The sequence below is a fragment of the Bos taurus genome, chromosome 2 (genome assembly GCF_002263795.3).
Source record: "Bos taurus isolate L1 Dominette 01449 registration number 42190680 breed Hereford chromosome 2, ARS-UCD2.0, whole genome shotgun sequence".
Classification (NCBI taxonomy): domain Eukaryota; kingdom Metazoa; phylum Chordata; class Mammalia; order Artiodactyla; family Bovidae; genus Bos; species Bos taurus.
The window spans coordinates 128,312,721-128,332,403 of record NC_037329.1 but is presented as its reverse complement, the minus strand read 5'-3'; the positions used below and the strand labels follow the sequence as shown (position 1 = coordinate 128,332,403).

At 44.2% G+C, this 19,683-nt stretch overlaps 1 protein-coding gene across 3 annotated transcripts in view; it reads left to right on the top strand.

Annotated features, from left to right (window-relative positions):
* Positions 1-14,571, top strand: part of NCMAP (non-compact myelin associated protein) — a 50,653-nt gene extending 36,082 nt beyond the window's left edge. For 2 of the 3 annotated variants that reach the window (XM_005203312.4, XM_005203313.5), the window contains exons 2-4: positions 1,629-1,719; positions 6,256-6,340; positions 11,279-14,571. In XM_005203312.4, coding sequence (XP_005203369.1) covers positions 1,638-1,719; positions 6,256-6,340; positions 11,279-11,420 — 309 coding nt within the window. In that variant the 5' untranslated portion in view covers positions 1,629-1,637 and the 3' untranslated portion in view covers positions 11,421-14,571. The remainder of the gene's footprint in view (positions 1-1,628; positions 1,720-6,255; positions 6,341-11,278) is intronic. The other variant, NM_001302943.1, reaches the window with a different exon arrangement.
* The last annotated feature ends 5,112 nt before the right edge of the window (positions 14,572-19,683 follow it).

The following is a 19,683-nucleotide window of genomic DNA, read 5'->3' as shown; positions in this document are numbered from 1 at the left end:
AAACCAGCTGCCTCTCACCCCACCCCCAGCCCAAACCATGCCCATCCTTCAAGGCCCATTCAAATTAATCGTCTTGAAGTCACTCTTCACAACCCAATAGCTCATCTCACTGACTGCTTATATCATACATCATAGTTAGTTTTTTTAGCTGCTTCCCCCCACCCCCAGCTTACATTGTAAAGATTTTGAAACCGGGAGCAGCATCTCAGGCATTGTTGTAGGGTGGTCAGAGTCTCACTAGCATGGGCAACAGATGCCCTGGGTTCAGTTCTCCTGGGTAACTTGGGGCTCCATGTGGTATGGGGGGCTTCAGTTTCATCAGTAAAATGGCAACAATAACCTTCCTCACACATTCTCCAGAAGATCAATTTAGATACTCGGTGTGAAACATAGTTAGGAGGAGTTGAATAAATATTGTTGAATAAATTGAAACTGCTTTGAAAAATGGAATCTTTAAAAATGTCAAACCTTATTTTTAACTCTCCATTGTTCATTGTTCAGTTGCTAAGTTGTGTCCCACTCTTAGCAACCCCATGGACTGCAGAACACCAGCCTTCCCTGTCCTCCACTATTTCCCGGAGTTTGCTCATGTTCAGATCCATTGAATCGTGTTGCTATCCAACCATCTCATCCTGCCGGCTTCTCTTTTTATCTTCAATCTTTCCCAGCATCAGGGTCTTTTCCAATGAGTTGGAACTCCCATGCTGCTGCTGCTGTCGCTAAGCCGTTTCAGTTGTGTCCGACTCTGTGTGACCCCATAGACGGCAGCCCACCAGGCTCCCCCGTCCCTGGGATTCTCCAGGAAAGAACACTGGAGTGGGTTGCCATTTCCTTCTCCAATGCATAAAAATGAAAAGTGAAAGTGAAGTGCTCAGCTATGTCTGACTCTTCAAGACCCCATGGACTGCACCCTACCAGGCTCCTCCGTCCATGGGATTTTCTAGGCAAGAGTACTGGAGTGGGTTGCCGTTGCCTTCTCCGTGGACCCCCATAGTATATAGTAAAAGGCCTGATGTTTACTTGCTGCTAAGAGAAACTTGCCAACAAAGGTCTGTCTAGTCAAGGCTATGGTTTTTCCAGTAGTCATGTATGGATGTGAGAGCTGGACTATAAAGAAAGCTGAGCGCCGAAGAATTGATTCTTTTGAACTGTGGTGTTAGAGAAGACTCTTGAGAGTCCCTTAGACTGCAAGGAGATCCAACCAGTCCATCCTAAAGGAAATCAGTCCTGAATATTCATTGGAAGGACTGATGCTGAAGCTGAAACTCCAACACTTTGGCCACCTGATGCGAAGAGCTGACTCATTGGAAAAGAGCAGGATGCCGGGAAAGATTGAAGGTGGGAGGAGAAGGGGACGACAGAGGATGAGATGGCTGGATGGCATCACCAAATCGATAGACCTGAGTTTGAGTAAACTCTGGGAGTTGGTGATGGACAGGGAGGCCTGGCGTGCTGTGATTCATGGGGTTGCAAAGAGTCGAACACAACTGAGCAACTGAACTGAACTAACTGAAGAGAAACTACATGCTTAAATATTTTCTCCAGTCACCCAGATGAAGACCAAAAGAGGCATCATACAGGGATTATAAAATAACTGGTTTTAACCAAAATTTCATCTTCCTTCTCAGCACATCGAGATGACCACAGCCACCCCTTTGGCGGGTAACACCATCTTCTCATTGAACATGACCACCAGAGGAGAAGACTTTCTGTACAAGAGTAAGTCAACTTGGCTTGGCGGCCAGGGGATCGAGGGTGGGACAGAGTTTGTCTTTAGCTCCTGCTGTCAAGGTCAAGAGCGTGGCCTCTGCAGACAAAGTGCTTGGGTCTCAATAATGCCATTTGCCAACTGCGTGAACCTGAGCACGTGACTTCACTGCTCTGGGCTCGTTTCATCATCTGTGCTGCTGCTGTTGTTTAGTTGCTAACTCGTGTCTGACTCTTTTGTGACCCCATGGACCATAGCCCGCCAGGCTCCTCTGTCCATGGGATTTCCCAGGGGAGAATACTGGAGTGGGTTGCCATTTCCTTCCCCAGGGAATCTTTCTGACCCAAGGATCAAACCCAAGTCTCCTTCATTGGCTGCTGCTGCTGCTAAGTCACTTCAGTCGTGTCCGACTCTGTGCGACCCCATAGACGGCAGCCTACCAGGCACCCCCGTCCCTGGGATTCTCCAGGCAAGAACACTGGAGTGGGTTGCCATTTCCTTCTCCAATGCATGAAAGTGAAAAGTGAAAGTGAAGTTGCTCAGTCGTGTCCGACTCTTAGCGACCCCATGGACTGCAGCCTACCAGGCTCCTCCGTCCATGGGATTTTCCAGGCAAGAGTACTGGAGTGGGTTGCCATTGCCTTCTTCCCTGCATTGGCAGGCAGATTCTTTAACACTGAGCCACCAGGGAAGCCCTTCCTCATCTATACTATGGGAGGATTAATGATCTGCCACATAGGTAGGTGTGAGGACTACAAGTGCTAATCCGTTTGAAGAACTTAGAATAGCCTCCATGCCCATGAAACACGTTGTTTGGTCACTAGGTCGTGGCCTGATGGACTGTAGCTCACCAGGCTCCTCTGTCCATGGGATTTCCCAGTCAAGGATACTGTAGTGGATTGCCATTTCCTTCTCCAGGGGATCTTCCTGACCCAGGGATCGAACCCATATCTCCTGCATTGGCAGGTGGATTCTTTACCCCTGAGCCACCAGGGAAGCCCACCTAAGTACTTAATGAGTATTATTATTATTATTACTACTACTATTACTTTTATTTTCATTATGGAGTTTGGGGGCTTAGAGGGCAATGGAAACTTGAATCTCTTGTAAGATAGCCCTGGATGGGACTTCCCTGGTGGTCCAGTGCTTAAAAATCCACCTTCCAATGCAGGTGATGGGGTCCAGTCCCTGGCCAAAGAACTAAGATTCCACATGCCACAGGGCAACCTAAGCTCACATGCCACAATTGAGATGTAATGCAGCCAAATAAATAAATAAATATTTTAAAAAATGGCCCTGTGCAAGTCACCTTAACATGCAACTACTTTCATATTTTCTTTGGAAAGCGAAAACATCCTGTCAATTTACAAAGAAGTTAATGAATGTAGGTGGGAAGAGCTAGTCCTGGGGAGACCTTTGCCAGGAACAAGAGGCCCCCAGAAGGAGAAAAGTGAGGACCACTCCTCAGAAAGCCCATTGATTGTATTAGGTGAAGTTTGGGTCCGTTTTGTACATGCGTGTGTGCTAAGTCATTTCTCTCATGTCGGACTCTGCCACCCTGTGGACTGTATCCTGCCAGGCTCCTCTGTCCATGGGATTCTCCAGGCAAGAATGCTGGAGTGGGTCACCAGGGCCTCCTCCAGGGGATCTTCCTGGCCCAGGGATTGAACCTACATCTCTTTCATCTCCTGCATTGGCAGGCAGGTTCTTCACCACTATCACCACCTGGGAAGCCCCCCTATTTGGTTCATACCTCTGAGAATGGAACAGGCCTCCCAACACGCATGGAGCAGTGATGAGCGGTGACAATCGGCTCCAGACTGTGGTACTGGCAGGAAGCTGGATTCGTGGCAGGGTGTGTCTCTTACATGGAGACCCAGAGAGAGTCGCTCTTGGGATGGGGTCTCACGTGTTAGCCTGCTCTTTGCTGGGTGCAGAGACCTACAGAGGCCTGCTGAGGAATGTCTCAAAACAGTTCTGAAGGGAAATGCAAAGCAGATAGAATTACTGTCAGCAAGGTGGGAATAATACTGTTTCATGGTTCTCAACCAGGCAATTTTGCCCCCTAAGTAGGATTGCCAGATTGAGAAAATAAAAGTACAAGTTACCAATCAAATTTGAATATAAGATAAACAATTAATAGATTTTTAGAATAATGATATATCGTGTAATATTTCAGATGCATTTTGAAATTTGTCATTATTTATCAGATATTCTAATATACATGGGTATCCTATATTATATCTGGCAACTCTACCACCAGGGATATTTGGCAATGCCTGAAGACATTTTTGCTTATTCCAACTGGGGGTGTGTGGAGAGAAGTGCTCCCCGTATCTAGAGTATAAGCCAGGGATACTGCTGAACACCCTACGGTACAGAGGTGTTTCGTCCCCATGACAAAGAATTATCCAGACACTGGTTGAAAAACCCACTGGACTTCCCAGGAAGGAAAGGAAAACAAGTCACTCCATGATGGATTTCCCACCCCCTCCTTTTTTCCCTCCCAGTCTTTCTTCCTATGAATAATTGCACAGGTCTTTTTTTTTTTTAAGTAAACTTTTTTTGGCCATGCTGTGGAAGGCACGTCGGATCCTAATTCCTTGACCAGGGATCAAACCTGTGCCCCCTGCAGTGGAAGTGCAGTCTCAACCACTAGACTTTCAAGAGGAAAGTCCAAAAGTAAACTTTTTATCAAAGCATTACATACATGCAAAAAATTGCACACATGATAAGTACACAGCTGGATGAATTTTCACAGAGTGCACACAGCTGTGTAACCAGCACCCAGATGAAGGAGCAGACCACCATCAGTGTCCCAGAAGCTCCAGTGCTCCTTGCAATCATTAACCCCTGCCCACTCAAAGGAACCCACTTTTTTCTAATTTCTACCGCCATAGATTAATTCTACCCTGGTTTTGAACTTTGTATACATGGAATCATGTATCTGTATGTTTTGTATCTGACTTCTTTTGCTTAACGTTATGTTTATATGTACATATTTTAATGGTTGCAATATAATGTATATATATGTAAAAGTGGATATGTGTATAGTATCATATTCTATTTTCCGCTTTTACATCATCATAAGTGTTCCATGTACCAGAGTCTTCATAATCATTATTTTAATTATAGTATAATACTTCAAGGGATAGGTATACCATATCTTTTTAACCTTCTCCATATTTAGAATATTCAGAATGTAATAAGCATTTTCATTTATACAGCTTTTTCTTTATTGGGGATTACTGCCTATGATCAATTATCCAGAATCAAATAGATTGGTTTAAAGTGTGAACCTTTTTTATGATTCTTGATACTTTCAATATCAAATTCTGGCAAGGATATTGATCTTGAACCTAAAATTAGAAATTGACATTAGGATTGGGCGCTGATATTGAAAGTAGAATCTGAGATATCAAGCTACAAGGACATTCATTATAGCTTTGTTTTTAATAGTGTAAAATTGAATGCAACATAAATATCCTCAATAAAGAATTGGCAAATAAATCATGACTAGCCAACCAATGGAGTACTATACAGCCTTCAAAAGTCATGAAGACAAATATATAGCAATATGATCAAGATATTTTGTTATAACACAGTTTATGGAACATGGTTCCATTTTTATCAAATGCATATTTTTCCATATTATAAATATTTTCTTAAGATAGACTTTCAGACATAGGATTATTAAATTATTCAAAAGGTTATGGATATTTAATATGTATATATGCAAAAATATGATCACATTGGTAAATGTATACATATGTAGACTCTCAGTGGTTTTTGGGGCAATGAGGTCTTATCCTCCCCTCCTTTTTGGCTTGTATTTATATTACCGAATTACCTACAGGGGCTTCTCTTGCAGTCCAGTGGTTAAGACTTCACACTTTGAATGCAAAAGCATGGATTCAATCCCTGGCCAGGGAACTAAGATCCTACATGCCGTATGGTACAGTCAAAAAATTATATAAATCTACAAAAATGGCATATTACTTTTGTATTATCAAAAAGAAGCAAGAATGTTTTGTTTCATGCAAGAAGTTTGAAGTTATGTTGGGGATGATAAAAGCAGGACTGGACCTTCAGCAGAATTTTGGCAGGTAATGTGCTGAGGGCCCTCACACACACAGCAAGTAGAGGTGCTCTGCCACTCTGGAGCGATTCTCTCCTGGGGTCCGCAGTGAGTGTTCCAGCAGTGAGTGTGGCATTCTGTCCTCTCCTGGACCCAGGGAGGATGCAGGGTGCCACCATATGGGTCCTGCTCCCACCTTCCACATCCTTCTTTGGACTCCCTTTGCACACTAGCCTGGGCTTCCCTGGTGATTCAGACTGTAAAGAATCTGCCTGCCATGCTGGAGACCCAGGCTCGATCCTTGGGTCGGGAAGATCCTCTGGAGAAGGGAATAGCTACCCACTCCAGCATTCCTGCCTGGAAATTCCCTGGTGTGCTGCAGTCCATGGGGTCACCAAGAGCTGCACATGAGTGAGCAACTAACACTTCCACGGCACACTGGCCATCTCCACTCCTCTCTTCCTCGTAGGTTCTGGAGCCATCATTGCTGCCGTTGTGGTGATTGTCATCATCATATTCACCGTGGTTCTGATCTTGCTGAAGATGTACAACAGGTATGGGACGCCCTGGGCTTTAGAACCATCTGGTCCCCTCAGCGATGCTAGAATGGAAGCTAATGCTTGTGGTTGCCTGTTACATGCCCAGCAGTATCTTTGAGTCCATTTTCAAATGCTCTTACCTTTTGTGGGTCCTTTTTGGATGTTTATTCTACTGGAAGAATAAACTTGCCTGGTGGCTTGGACGGTAAAGTGTCTGCCTGCAGTGTGGGAGACCCAGGTTCGATCCCTGGGTCGGGATGATCCCCTGGAGAAGGAAATGGCAACCCACTCCAGTACTCTTGCCTGGAAAATTCCATGAATGGAGGAGCCTGGTAGACTACAATCCATGGGGTCACAAAGTCAGACAACTGAGTGACTGCACTTTCACTACTGGAAGAACTTCACAGTGACCATAGATTTTTATATTTGGAGAAGTATTTTCGATATACAATAATGATAATGGCTGTTTTTTTTTTTTGGCTACCCTGTATGACATACATGATCTTAGCCCAACCAGGGATCAAACCCGTGCCTCCTGCATTGGGAGCGTAGAGTCTTAACCACTGGACTGCCAGGGAAGTCCCATGATAATGATCTTGAGCTCTGTGATAAACTCATGTAATTTACAGATAGGAAAGTGGTGTTTCAATCCTCTTCTGTTGGAGAGCCCTCTGTGAGGTTATACTGAGTGGCCCATGTAAGTGCTTGGTGTGACAAACACTGAAATGTGCATACCTGCAACTTTACTTTCTGGGATCAAATAAGAGGAAATAAAATAATATAAATTGATTGCAAAAAGAATAAATGTTGTGTTATCACCTCTAGTCACAACTTTGCTAGAAGGTTGTTCTTTTGAGGGAAGAAATCAAAATAAAAAGACTGCATTCATTTACATCATAGAAGACCCAGAAGCCATTAAAAAAAAAAAAGTTTTTATAGAAATGTATTTATTGATGAGAAAAACTGTTTACAACATATTGTCAAAATTTGCAAGGCAGTAGGTATATCATGATCATATGCATGGGTTGCACACACACACCCAGGAAAAGTTCAAATAATACACAGCAAGGTATTAACAACTGGTATGTCTGCATAATGGAATTTAGACTAGGTTAGTTGGTAGGTTGGCTTTTGCACGGTCAGGGGGTGCGCTTCTTGATTTCTGCATTATTTTTATAATGACAATGTTATTTGTAAAGGTAGCTAACATATATTGATCTCTTACTATAAGTGAAAGTGAAAGTCGCTCAGTCATGTCCAACTGTTTGCAACCCCATGGACTATACAGTTCATAGAATTCTCCAGGTCAGAATACTGGAGTGGGTAGCCTTTTCCCAGGGGATCGTCCCAGCCCAGGGATTGAACCCAGGTCTCCTGTATTGCAGGCGGATTCTTTACCAGCTGAGCCACCAGGGAAGCTTACTATGTGCTGGGACAATTCTAAGCTCCTTACATGTATTAACTCAGTTAGTCTTCATAACAGTGTCAGAAAGTGGGTATTCTATATCCCCAGTTTTATACTTTTGAAACAGGCAGGGGAAGATTAAGTGACATGTCCAAGTTTCAGTTCACTTCAGTCGCACAATCATGTCTGACTCTTTGCAACCCCATGAATCGCAACACACCAGGCCTCCTTGTCCATCACCAACTCCCAGAGTTCACCCAGACTCACATCCATCGAGTCAGTGATGCCATCCAGCCATCTCATCCTCTGTTGTCCCCTTCTCCTCCTGCCCGCAATCCCTCTCAGCATCAGAGTCTTTTCCAATGAGTCAACTCTTCACATGAGGTGGCCAAAGTACTGGAGTTTCAGCTTTAGCATCATTCCTTCCAAAGAAATCCCAGGGCTGATCTCCTTCAGAATGGACTGGTTGGATCTCCTTGCAGTCCAAGGGACTCTCAAGAGTCTTCTCCAACACCACAGTTCAAAAGCATCAATTCTTCAGTGCTCAGCCTTCTTCACAGTCCAACTCTCATATCCATACATGACCACTGGAAAAACTATAGCCTTGAGTAGACGGACCTTTGTTGGCAAAGTAATGTCTCTGCTTTTGAATATGCTATCTAGGTTGGTCACAACTCTTCTTCCAAGGAGTAAGCGTCTTTTAATTTCATGGCTGCAGTCACCATTTTCAGTGACTTTGGAGCCCCTCCAAATAAAGTCTGACACTGTTTCTACTGTTTCCCCATCTATTTCCCATGAAGTGATGGGACCAGATGCCATGATCTTCGTTTTCTGAATGTGGAGCTTTAAGCCAACTTTTTCACTCTCCACTTTCACTTTCATCAAGAGACTTTTTAGTTCCTCTTCACTTTCTGCCATAAGGGTGGTGTCATCTGTATATCTGAGGTTATTGATATTTCTCCAGGCAATCTTGATTCCAGCCTGTGCTTTTTCCAGCCCAGCGTTTACTCAACCCTGATTGATAGAGTTGGGATTCAAACTCATCCATCTTGTTTCAGAGAAAATATTCCTACCATTACACATATAATAATAATATTATTATTTCATATGTTATTTTAAAAAAATATTTACAATTTGGGTCTATTTCAAACCAAGAAGTGGCATCCAACCCCAAGGTCTACCTATCATTCTTCTCCATCATTGCTGGAACTCTGAGCCCCTTTCTAGGTTGAAATCCAGATGGAGGCTCTGCTCAGCCCATCCTACTTACCATGATGCCTGAGCTGGGAACTGAGAAACCTGGATTTGGTCTTAAGTCTGTCAAAAGCAGTCAAGTTACTGAACCTCTCCATGCCTTGATTTTATCATCTTTAGAGTGGAGATGTCTCTAAATAGACATTGCTCCAAAGAAAACACACAGATGGCCACACTCAACATGACTGAATGTTAGAGAATTGCAAATCAAAGCTATAATGAGGTCGAGTTACAGATATATCAGATATACTTACGGTTGCCAGTTGGTAAGGAGAGAGGGACAAATTGGAAGATTGGGATTGACATATAAATAGTATTCTATATAAAATAGATACTTAATAAAAACCTACTGTATAGCAGAGGGAACTCTGCTCAGTACTCTGTAATACCCTCTATATGGGAAAAGAATCTAAAAGAGAGTGGATATATGTATATGTATAGCTGATTCACTTTGCTGTACAGCTAAGATTAACACAATATTATAAGTCAACTATATTCCAATAAAAATTTGAAAAAAAAAACCACCTATAATGAGGTATCACCTCATACTGATCATTATAGTTTAGTGGTCCCATTTGTGTTTTTGAATATTTTTAATTAAAAGTACTTTTAAGAAAAAATAGCAATTTCCCTTTAAAAATGTGGTGGCCCAGTATCACGTGGTGTTGCTTCCTCCAGGCACTGCAAGTTAAACCATACACAGATTAAATTGGACAAGAGAAACATGTTCAGTGTGTGGAATGAAAAAATACACATATATTTATTGGAAAAAAAAATTTTAAATCTGCAAATAATAAATGCTGGAGAGGGTGTGGGGAAAAGGGAACCCTCCTGCACTGTGGGTGGGAATGCAAATGGTACAGCCACTGTGGAGAACAATATGGAGATTTCTTAAAAATCTTAAAATGAGAGTAACCATGCATGAGTGCTAAGTTACTTCAGTTGTGTCCAGCTCTTTGCAACCCCATGAACTATAGCCCACCAGGCTCCTCTGTCCATAGGATTCTCCAGGCAAGAATACTGGAGTGGGTTGCCATTTCCATCTGTTCAGTTCAGTCGCTCAAGTCATGTCCAACTCTCTACGACCCCACAGACTGCAACACACCAGGCTTCCCTGTCCACCACCAAATCCTGGAGCTTGCTCAAACTCATGTCCATCGAGTCAGTGAATCCATCCAACCATCTCATCCTCTGTCATCCCTTTCTCCTCCTGCCTTCAATCTTTCCCAGCATCAGGGTCTTTTCCAATGAGTCAGTTCTTCACATCAAGTGGCCAAACTATTGGAGTTTCAGCTTCAGCATCAGTCCTTCTGATGAGTATTCAGGGCTGATGTTCATATGAACTAGCAGTTCCACTCCCGGGCATATATCCAGAGAAAAACCATACTTCAAAAAGGTACATGCACCCCAATGTTCATAGCAGCACTACCTAACAATAGCGAGACATGCAAACAGCCTAAATGTCCATCAACAGATGAATAGATAAAGAAGATATGGTATGCATACAGGATGGAATACTACTCATCCATGAAAAAGAATGAAATAATGCTATTTGCAGGACATGAATGCACCTAGAGGTTATCATACTAAGTGAAATAAGTCAGAAAAAGACAAATATCATATGATATAATTTATATAAGGACTTCCCTATAGCTCAAACGGTAAAGAATCTGCTTGCAATGGAGGAGACCAGAGTTCGATCCCTGGGTCAGGAAGATCCTCTGGAGAAGGGAATGCCAATCCAATCCAGTATTCTTGCCTGGCGAATCCCATGGACAGAGGACCCTGGCGGGCTACAGTCCATGGGGTCGCAAAGAGTCGGACACGACTGAATGACTAACACACACATCATTTGCATATGGGATCTAAAATCTGATACAAATGAACTTATTTATAAAACAGAAACAGAGGCGTTCCCTAAGTGTGGCTAAGATACCACACTTCCAATGCAGGGTGTGCACGTCTGATCCCTGGTCAGGGATTCTTTTTGGCAGTGTGGCCAAAAATGAAATAAGTAAATAAGATAAAACTGAAACAGACTCATAGACATAAAAAACAAACCTATGGTTACCAAAGGGAAAAGGTGGGGTCAGGGGAGAGGAATAAATTAAGAGTTTGGGGTTAGCAGATACTATATAGAAAACAGATAAACAGCAAGGTCCTGCTGTATAGCACAGGAAACTATATCAATATCGGTATCTACATTAATCTCCTCGATGGAGCTGTGGTTACAGAGCCTGTTCCACAGGGCACACACGAGGAAGACTCAGCCTTATGTGGGTGTCTCCTTACAGGAAAATGAGGACGCGACGGGAGCTGGAACCCAAGGGCCCCAAGCCAGCTTCCCCTTCTGCCCTGGGCGCAAACAGCAACAGCAGCCAGCAGCCTGCAACGGTGACCTTCAGCCCTGTGGATATCCACGTGGAGACTCGGTGACTCCCTCACTGGTGCTGTCTCGGCCACTGTCCAAAGAGCCTTCAGTCAAGACCAAGAAGCACATTTCTCCTCTGGCAGCTTCACGATGAGTCCCTTCTGGTCAGGTTGACGGGGGCATCTCTTACTCAATCCCTTATGCTTCTGGCGACCCCCAACCCCATCCTGCCAGGCCCCAGCCCAACTTCATCCGTATCCCTGCCACCACCCTTCCTAAAAGTTCTGCTAACGTTGGGAATCCTCTGATGTGGGTTTAGCTGTCTCCCCTAAATGCAACAGCTAGACAGACAGACAGGTAGGCAGGCAAGCAGATAGCCTGGGCCTCTTCTGGTTAGGAGTCAGGAGTCAGGACATGCTCCTGAGTGGGTCTGCCTGGGGTCATATCAGAGGAAGGGCCCTATCCATAGCTTTGCAGCCCAATACTCGATCCCATAATCAGGCACAGGGGAACTAACTGGGACTAACTAACCAAAACTCAACTTGTTCATATATAACTTGTTTTAGGACTAAATGAATGCTAGCTAGCTTCTGACAACTCATCTGCATATTTCTCCATCTTCAAGAAAGGTTATAGAAAAAACTGAATTCTCCAAAGGTGTCTACATCTTTAGTAAAGAGTCAAAGTCAAGGACACAGGATGACCTTAGGAAAACATGGGAAGAATGGCCAATGGGATGAAAGCTATTGCAGTGTCCACGGCCAAGAATGAGCCTGGAGACTGGCCAGGGCCCCTCCCTCCCCAGGGGGTGGTGTGGCTGGGTTAACCTGGACTCGGGCTCATTTCTTGGCTTCCCTGTATCTGGATTCTGAGCAGTCCTTACTCTCCAGTTACCACCTTCCCTCCAAGGTCAGGTATTTGGAGACTGATTAGATTTCAACTCTATTAATGTTACCTCTACCCTTCCTGGTCACTTTACAAAGATTCTGGATATATTCAAAGTACCATATTCACAAACCATTCCCCTGGACAGAACTCATCTCTTTGACTCCTTAGCCTGGAGAACAGTTGAAAAAGGAAAGAATTGGGATTAAAGTGACCTGTTTTCTAAGCCCCACTTCCTGGTCATGAGACCTTGGGAGAGAGACTCGACTCCTCCCTATTTTGTTTCCTAACATGAAGTGGAATAATGTCTGCCCCACTGGGTGACCATGACAAGTCAAGGACCTAGGAAAGTAGCTCAGGTGGTGCCTGGCACCCAACAGATGCTTTCCAAATGGGAACCACCATTATTATCATGAATTTCTTCATTGCAAGACATATGCTTGTTCCCATTTTAATGATTCTGAAGTCAGAATATGTTTTAAAATTGATGGGTCCATTAACAAAGTTGTATTTTTTTCCTCTCAAAAAGCTGTTTTTTAACCAATTGTACATTTTATAATTGACAACATCTTGGAAACAAGGTAATAAATCTGTATTCTGTTACAGAAAGTAACACACTCCAACATTTAATCTTAAATTCTAGGAGGTAGTCATATATCCCTTTTGAGGGAAAACTGAGGATCTTGGAAGTAGGAAGACTGACCCAGAGTTATACAGCTCCTGTCATCCCACTATAAAAATGCTCACTTCAGTATGTCTGGAGAGGGACTTCCCTGGCAGTCCAGTGGTTAATACTTCACACTCCCAATGCAGGGAGCATAGGTTTGATCCCTGGTCAGAGAACTACAATCCCTGAGGGCCATGTGGCCAAACAGACACACACAGACACACACACAAGAATACGTCTGGAAAAACACTGCCAAATTCTTTCTTTCCAGACATCTCTTCTCCATCCTGTGTTTAAATATCCACTAGACACTTTGCAAGGTGCGTTCATGTAAGTTTTCTCCTGGGATTTACCTTTCGCAGTTACCCTGGGAAATACTATTTTTTCCATTTGCCATTGAGAATTTCAAACTCAAAGAGAAAAAATACTTGCCAAAAGTCTCACAGCTAGTAAGTTGCAAAGACAAGATTCAGATCCAGGTCTCTTTGACTCCAAGGTCCATCTTTGTGTTGTATTACACTCTTCCCTAACATCCTGGCTCAAAGTATGTGGATTCTTCTGTGAGTTCAACAAGAGGAGGACAGGCTTATCCACATGTTTGAGTGGAGGTCAGGGTCTAGCTTCCACAACAAAAGTGGGGTAAATTCACTTTGGTAGCTTCTTTGGGCTTCTGTAGCCAAGGGGGCCTTTTCCAAGTCCATTCAAGATCTAAGGAGTCCTGCTTCATTCCCCCTACCACTCAGTCTCAAGGAGCAAGGCATGAGATGCCTCAAAGCAGGGCAAAGCCCTTTAAGGACTCAAACCCACACAGATATGTTTCCCAAAAGTATTTTGCTTAAAAAATAAATAAATAAATAAAAGTTGGACCATAAAGAAGGCTAAGCACCAAAGAACTGATTCTTTCGAACTGTGGTGTTGGAGAAGACTCTTGAGAGTCCCTTGGACTACAAGGAGATCCAACCAGTCCATCCTAAAGGAGATCAGTCCTGGGTGTTCATTGGAAGGACTGATGTTGCAGCTGAAACTCCAATACTTTGGCCACCTGCGAAGAGCTGACTCATTTGAAAAGACCCTGATGCTGGGGAAGATTGAAGGTAAGAGGAGGAGGGGGCCTCAGATGATGAGATGGCTGAATGGCATCACTGACTCAATGGACCTGAATTTGAGCAAACTCCAGGAGATAGTGAAGGACTGTGTGCTGCAGTCTATGGAGTTGCAAAGGGTCAGACACGACTTAGCAGCTGAACAACAAAAACAACTCTAAAACCAAACTCTTCTGCCCACAGTGGAATCTTCCAAGAAAGAAAAGCATATTCCTCTAGTATAAATGAAGGTTTGGAAATGGAAAAGGCAGGTAGAGAGGTGAGGGGGAGGCAAAGAAAAAAGGATTGTTGTGTTTGGGTTTTCACTGATGAGGGTGAACTCAATAAACATCCTTAGGGCTCCTGTGTGCCAGGTGAGCTGTCACTACACACAGTCAGCATGGTACCTGCTCTCAGGGAGTCTGCAGCTGGCCTCCTGAGACAGGTGTCTTGCAACACAGTTGTATTTTGTTTCTGACAGGTGCCTTTCCGCACTGAGCAGATGGTGCCTTATTTGGCCACTGAATCAATGAAAGATATTAAATGCTTAAATGTCTAAAAATAAAAAATGTTTAAATCAAATATTTGTTGAGTTGATTTCATTTTGGAGCTAACAAATACCTTTTCTGGAAACTTCCTTTCCTTGACAATGTAAACAGGATCCTGAGGGAAGGCCAGAGCTGTTTCAAACATTGCACTCTCAGTTCGAAAGGATGGTGGAAAAGATGAACTGCTGTGTGAGCCAGAAAACTTGTTAACTTCATTAAATATTACAAAGGGAATTCCATTTCATAGTAGGCTGAGAGGCCAAAGTTTGGAGACCGCTAGGAGTGGAGGAGACATTAGAATGGAACCGAAGTCACCAATAATGATGTTTACCGTTAATTAAGCTCTTCTGTGTGCCAGGCATAGGATGAGTCCCTTCTACCCACTAGCTCCTTTAGCCATTACAGCTCCCATGCAAAGGGTGAGCATTGTTTCTATTTTTTGGATGAGGAAACAGGTGCAAGTGAAACAGGAGGGAAGGGGGCAGGGCACAACTTTTAAAAGAACAGTATAGTCCGAGGACATGACATAAACTTATTAGAACTAAATAGGTTCAAGATGGTGGATTTATCAACTTCCGCTAAACCTGGAGCCTCGGTATGCATTCGTTGTAACACATCAGCAAGCTAAATGACACACTCAAAGGAGCCACGACAATTCCCAGGCAGACCTTAAAGGTCAAAAAGTGGTCGACGGCCCAGTTCCTGGAAATCTCCACCGCTTCCCCAAAAGAGCTGGAACACTTCTTCCACACGTTAGCCTACGAAGTTACCCAGCCCATAAAAGCTAACCACACCATATTTCAAGGCCACTCTTGCCTTCTGAGATGACTCACATCCTCTGTGCGGAATGTGTTCCTCTCTAAATAAATCCACTTCTTACCTATTACTTTGGCTCTCATTGAATTCTTTCTGCCATGAGACATCAAGAACCTGAGCTTCTTTAAGTCCGAAAACCAGGTGTGTGATCTCAGTTGGGAGATCATGGATTTTGGCTGGATTTGAGCCCCCACACATGAGTTCAAGTCCTAATCTGAGACGAACAGTCTCAATATCATTGACATTTGTCCTCTTGGTGATGTTGAGTTCATTTGGCTGGTCTAACGATTAAATCGACACAAGACAGATTAACAGGAGAAAAAGATTAATTCATACGCACAGAGGTCAGAAATGAGACCTCTGAATTGAACAAAGTAGGATGTTTATGCAATATCATTTTTGGTTCATTGTGATGGGATTCCCTGGTGGCTCAGATGGTAAAGAATCTGTCTGCAATGCAGGAGACCCTGGTTAGAACCCTGGGTCAGGAAGATCCCCTGGATAAGAAAATGGCAACCCACTCTAATATTCTTAACCTGGAAAATCCCATGGACAGAGGAGCATGGTGGGCTACAGTCCATGGGGTCACAAAAGAGTCAGACATGAGACATGACTGAGTGACTAAACAACAGCAACAACAATGAAAGAAAGAGGCTTGGGCTTGGAGTAACAGATGAATGAAGAAGTGACAATATTTGTTTATACAGGTTTATTAGCCTTGAATTCCCTAACTCTGCTGATAAGGATGCTCTCTCTCCTGGTACAGGAAGGATACCTTCACATGGGAGATTTATTTCCCACTATCAAGGAGAGAAAGGGATGTTGCTGCTGCTGCTGCTAAGTCGCTTCAGTCGTGTCCAACTCTGTGCAATGCCATAGACAGTAGCCCACCAGCCTCCCCCGTCCCTGGGATTCTCCAGGCAAGAACACTGGAGTGGGTTGCCATTTCCTTCTCCAATGCATGCAAGTAAGAAGTGAAAGTGAAGTCGTGTCCGACTCTAGCGACCCCATGGACTGCTGCCTACCAGGCTCCTCCATCCATGGGATTTTCCAGGCAAGAGTACTGGAGTGGGGTGCCATTGCCTTCTCTGGAAAGGGATGTTAGAGAGGTTTTTATAAATATCATTTTTTTTTCCACCAGCTGTTTCTCAAGCAACCTTAATTCAAAATAATCAAGATGCCATTGTGGCATATCTTGGGGCAGGCTACTCTGAGCACCAACAGTGACCATTCTTGTGTTTGGGAAATCTTCTACTTAAAAAGAGGCAGGACCACCTCCTGATATAAAAGCTGGAAAGGCCAGACGCTCATTTTCTCGGAGTCCCTTGCAGCTAGGGAGACGTCACATGACCTAGGCTCTGCTAATCAGACACTCCTGCCACAGACTTTGAATCCAGAGTTGGCAGCATCAAGGGATAGGAACTGTGCAGAATCTGCTCCAGAGGCAAGTGTTGGCACCCTACACAGGGGCAGCCACGTCCGGGATTCAAGCCGCCACACTGGGCATTCTTTTCTTTTTTAATTTTCTTTGTTTTATTAATTAATTAATTTTATTTTTGGCTGTGCTGGGTCTTCATTGCTGTGTGTGGGCTTTCTCTAGTTGCAGCGATCGGGAGCTCCTTTTCATTGTGATGCATGGGCTTCTCCTTGTGGTTTCTTTTGTTGCAGAACATAGACCCTAGGCACACAGGCTTCAGTATTTGTGGTGCACGGGTTTAGTTGGCCCAAGTGAAAAAAGTGAAGTCCCTCAGTCGTGTCCGACTCTTTGCAACCCCATAGACGGTAGCCCACCAGCCTCCCCCGTCCCTGGGATTCTCCAGGCAAGAACACTGGAGTGGGTTGCCATTTCCTTCTCCAAAGCGTACAAGTGAGAAGTGAAAGTGAAGTCGTGTCTGACTCTAACGACCCCATGGACTGCTGCCTACCAGGCTCCTCCCTCCATGGGATTCTCCAGGCAAGAGTACTGGAGTGGGTTACCATTTCCTTTTCCAGGGAATCTTCCCGACCCAGGGATCAAACCCAGGTCTCCTGCATTCCAGGCAGACGCTTTAACCTCTGAGCCACCAGGGAAGCCCAGTTGGCCCAAGGCATGTGGAATCTTAGTTCGTGGAACGGGGATCGAACCCATGTTCCCTGCATGGAATCCCCTGAACAGGCAGATTCTCAACCACCAGACCACCAGGAAAGTCCCGGGGGCATCCTGGAGTCCAGCCCCAGTGCCCATTGGAGCTGGCTGTGTGAGCTCAACCACAGCCATGGGATCTGTGCCAGACTGGTTCTGTAGTGTAATTTTAAGCATCATGCCGGGCATTATGCCTCTGAGCCTGCTTCTGGCCTTCTAGGAATTCTGGCAACTACCTGATTCCTTTTTCTGCTTAAATCAAGAGTCACTTCCTGCTGCTGTGGCTAAGTACCGTGTGGCTGTGGGGGACTTGTCTATGGCCACCCACATGGGAAGTGGCTGGCAGTAGAACCCAGGTCCCCAAAGCTCTCGCTCTTTCCATGCAGATGCTTCCAGGTGTGTGATCAAAGGATCCCAAAGTGCTATGAGATCATAGAGGAGGTAGATCAGATCAGTCACTCAGTTGTGTCCGACTCTTTGCGACCCCATGAATCGCAGCACGCCAGGCCTCCCTGTCCATCACCAACTCCCGGAGTTCACTCAGACTCACATCCATCGAGTCAGTGATGCCATACAGCCATCTCATCCTCTGTCGTCCCCTTCTCCTCCTGCCCCCAATCCCTCCCAGCATCAGAGTCTTTTCCAATGAGTCAACTCTTCGAATCAGGTGGCCAAAGTACTGGAGTTTCAGTTTTAGCATCATTCCTTCCAAAGAAATCCCAGAGCTGATCTCCTTCAGAATGGACTGGTTGGATCCCCTTGCAGTCCAAGGGACTTCTCCAACACCACAGTTCAAAAGCATCAATTCTTTGGCGCTCAGCCTTCTTCACACTCCAACTCTCACATCCATACATGACCACAGGAAAAACCATAGCCTTGACTAGACAGACCTTAGTTGGCAAAGTAATGTCTCTGCTTTTCAATATGCTATCTAGGTTGGTCATAACTTTCCTTCCAAGAAGTAAGCGTCTTTTAATTTCATAGCTGCAGTCACCATCTGCAGTGATTTTGGAGCCCCCCAAAATAAAGTCTGACACTGTTTCCACTGTTTCCCCATCTATTTCCCATGAAGTGGTGGGACCAGATGCCATGATCTTCGTTTTCTGAATGTTGAGCTTTAAGCCAACTTTTTCACTCTCCTCTTTCACTTTTATCAAGAGGCTTTTTAGTTCCTCTTCACTTTCTGCCGTAACGGTGATGTCATCTGCATATCTGAGGTTATTTGTATTTCTCCCGGCAATCTTGATTCCAGTTTGTGTTTCTTCCAGTCCAGTGTTTCTCATGATGTACTCTGCATACAAGTTAAATAAGCAGGGTGACAATATACAGCCTTGACGTACTCCTTTTCCTATTTGGAACCAGTCTGTTGTTCCATGTCCAGTTCTAACTGTTGCTTCCTGACCTGCATACAGATTTCTCAAGAGGCAGATCAAGTGGTCTGGTATTCCCATCTCTTTCAGAATTTTCCACAGTTTATTGTGATCCACACAGTCAAAGGCTTTGGCATAGTCAATAAAGCAAAAATAGATGTTTTTCTGGAACTCTCTTGCTTTTTCCATGATCCAGCGGATGTTGGCAATTTGATCTCTGGTTCCTCTGCCTTTTCTAAAACCAGCTTGAACATCTGAAAGTTCACGGTTCACATATTGCTGAAGCCTGGCTTGGAGAATTTTGAGCATTACTTTACTAGCGTGTGAGATGAGTGCAATTGTGCAATAGTTTGAGCATTCTTTGGCATTGCCTTTCTTTGGGATTGGAATGAAAACTGACCTTTTCCAGTCCTGTGGCCACTGCTGAGTTTTCCATATTTGTTGGCATTTTGAGTGCAGCACTTTCACAGCATCATCTTTCAGGATTTGGAATAGCTCAACTGGAATTCCATCACCTCCACTAGCTTTGTTCATAGTAATGCTTTCTAAGGCCCACTTGACTTCACATTCCAGGATGTCTGGCTCTAGGTCAGTGATCACACCATCGTGATTATCTGGGTCATGAAGATCTTTTTTGTACAGTTCTTCTGTGTATTCTTGCCATCTCTTCTTAATATCTTCTGCTTATGTTAGGTCCATACCATTTCTGTCCTTTATCGAGCCCATCTTTGCATGAAATGTTCCTTTGGTATCTCTGATTTTCTTGAAGAGATCCCTAGTCTTTCCCATTCTGTTGTTTTCCTCTATTTCTTTGCATTGATCGCTGAAGAAGGCTTTC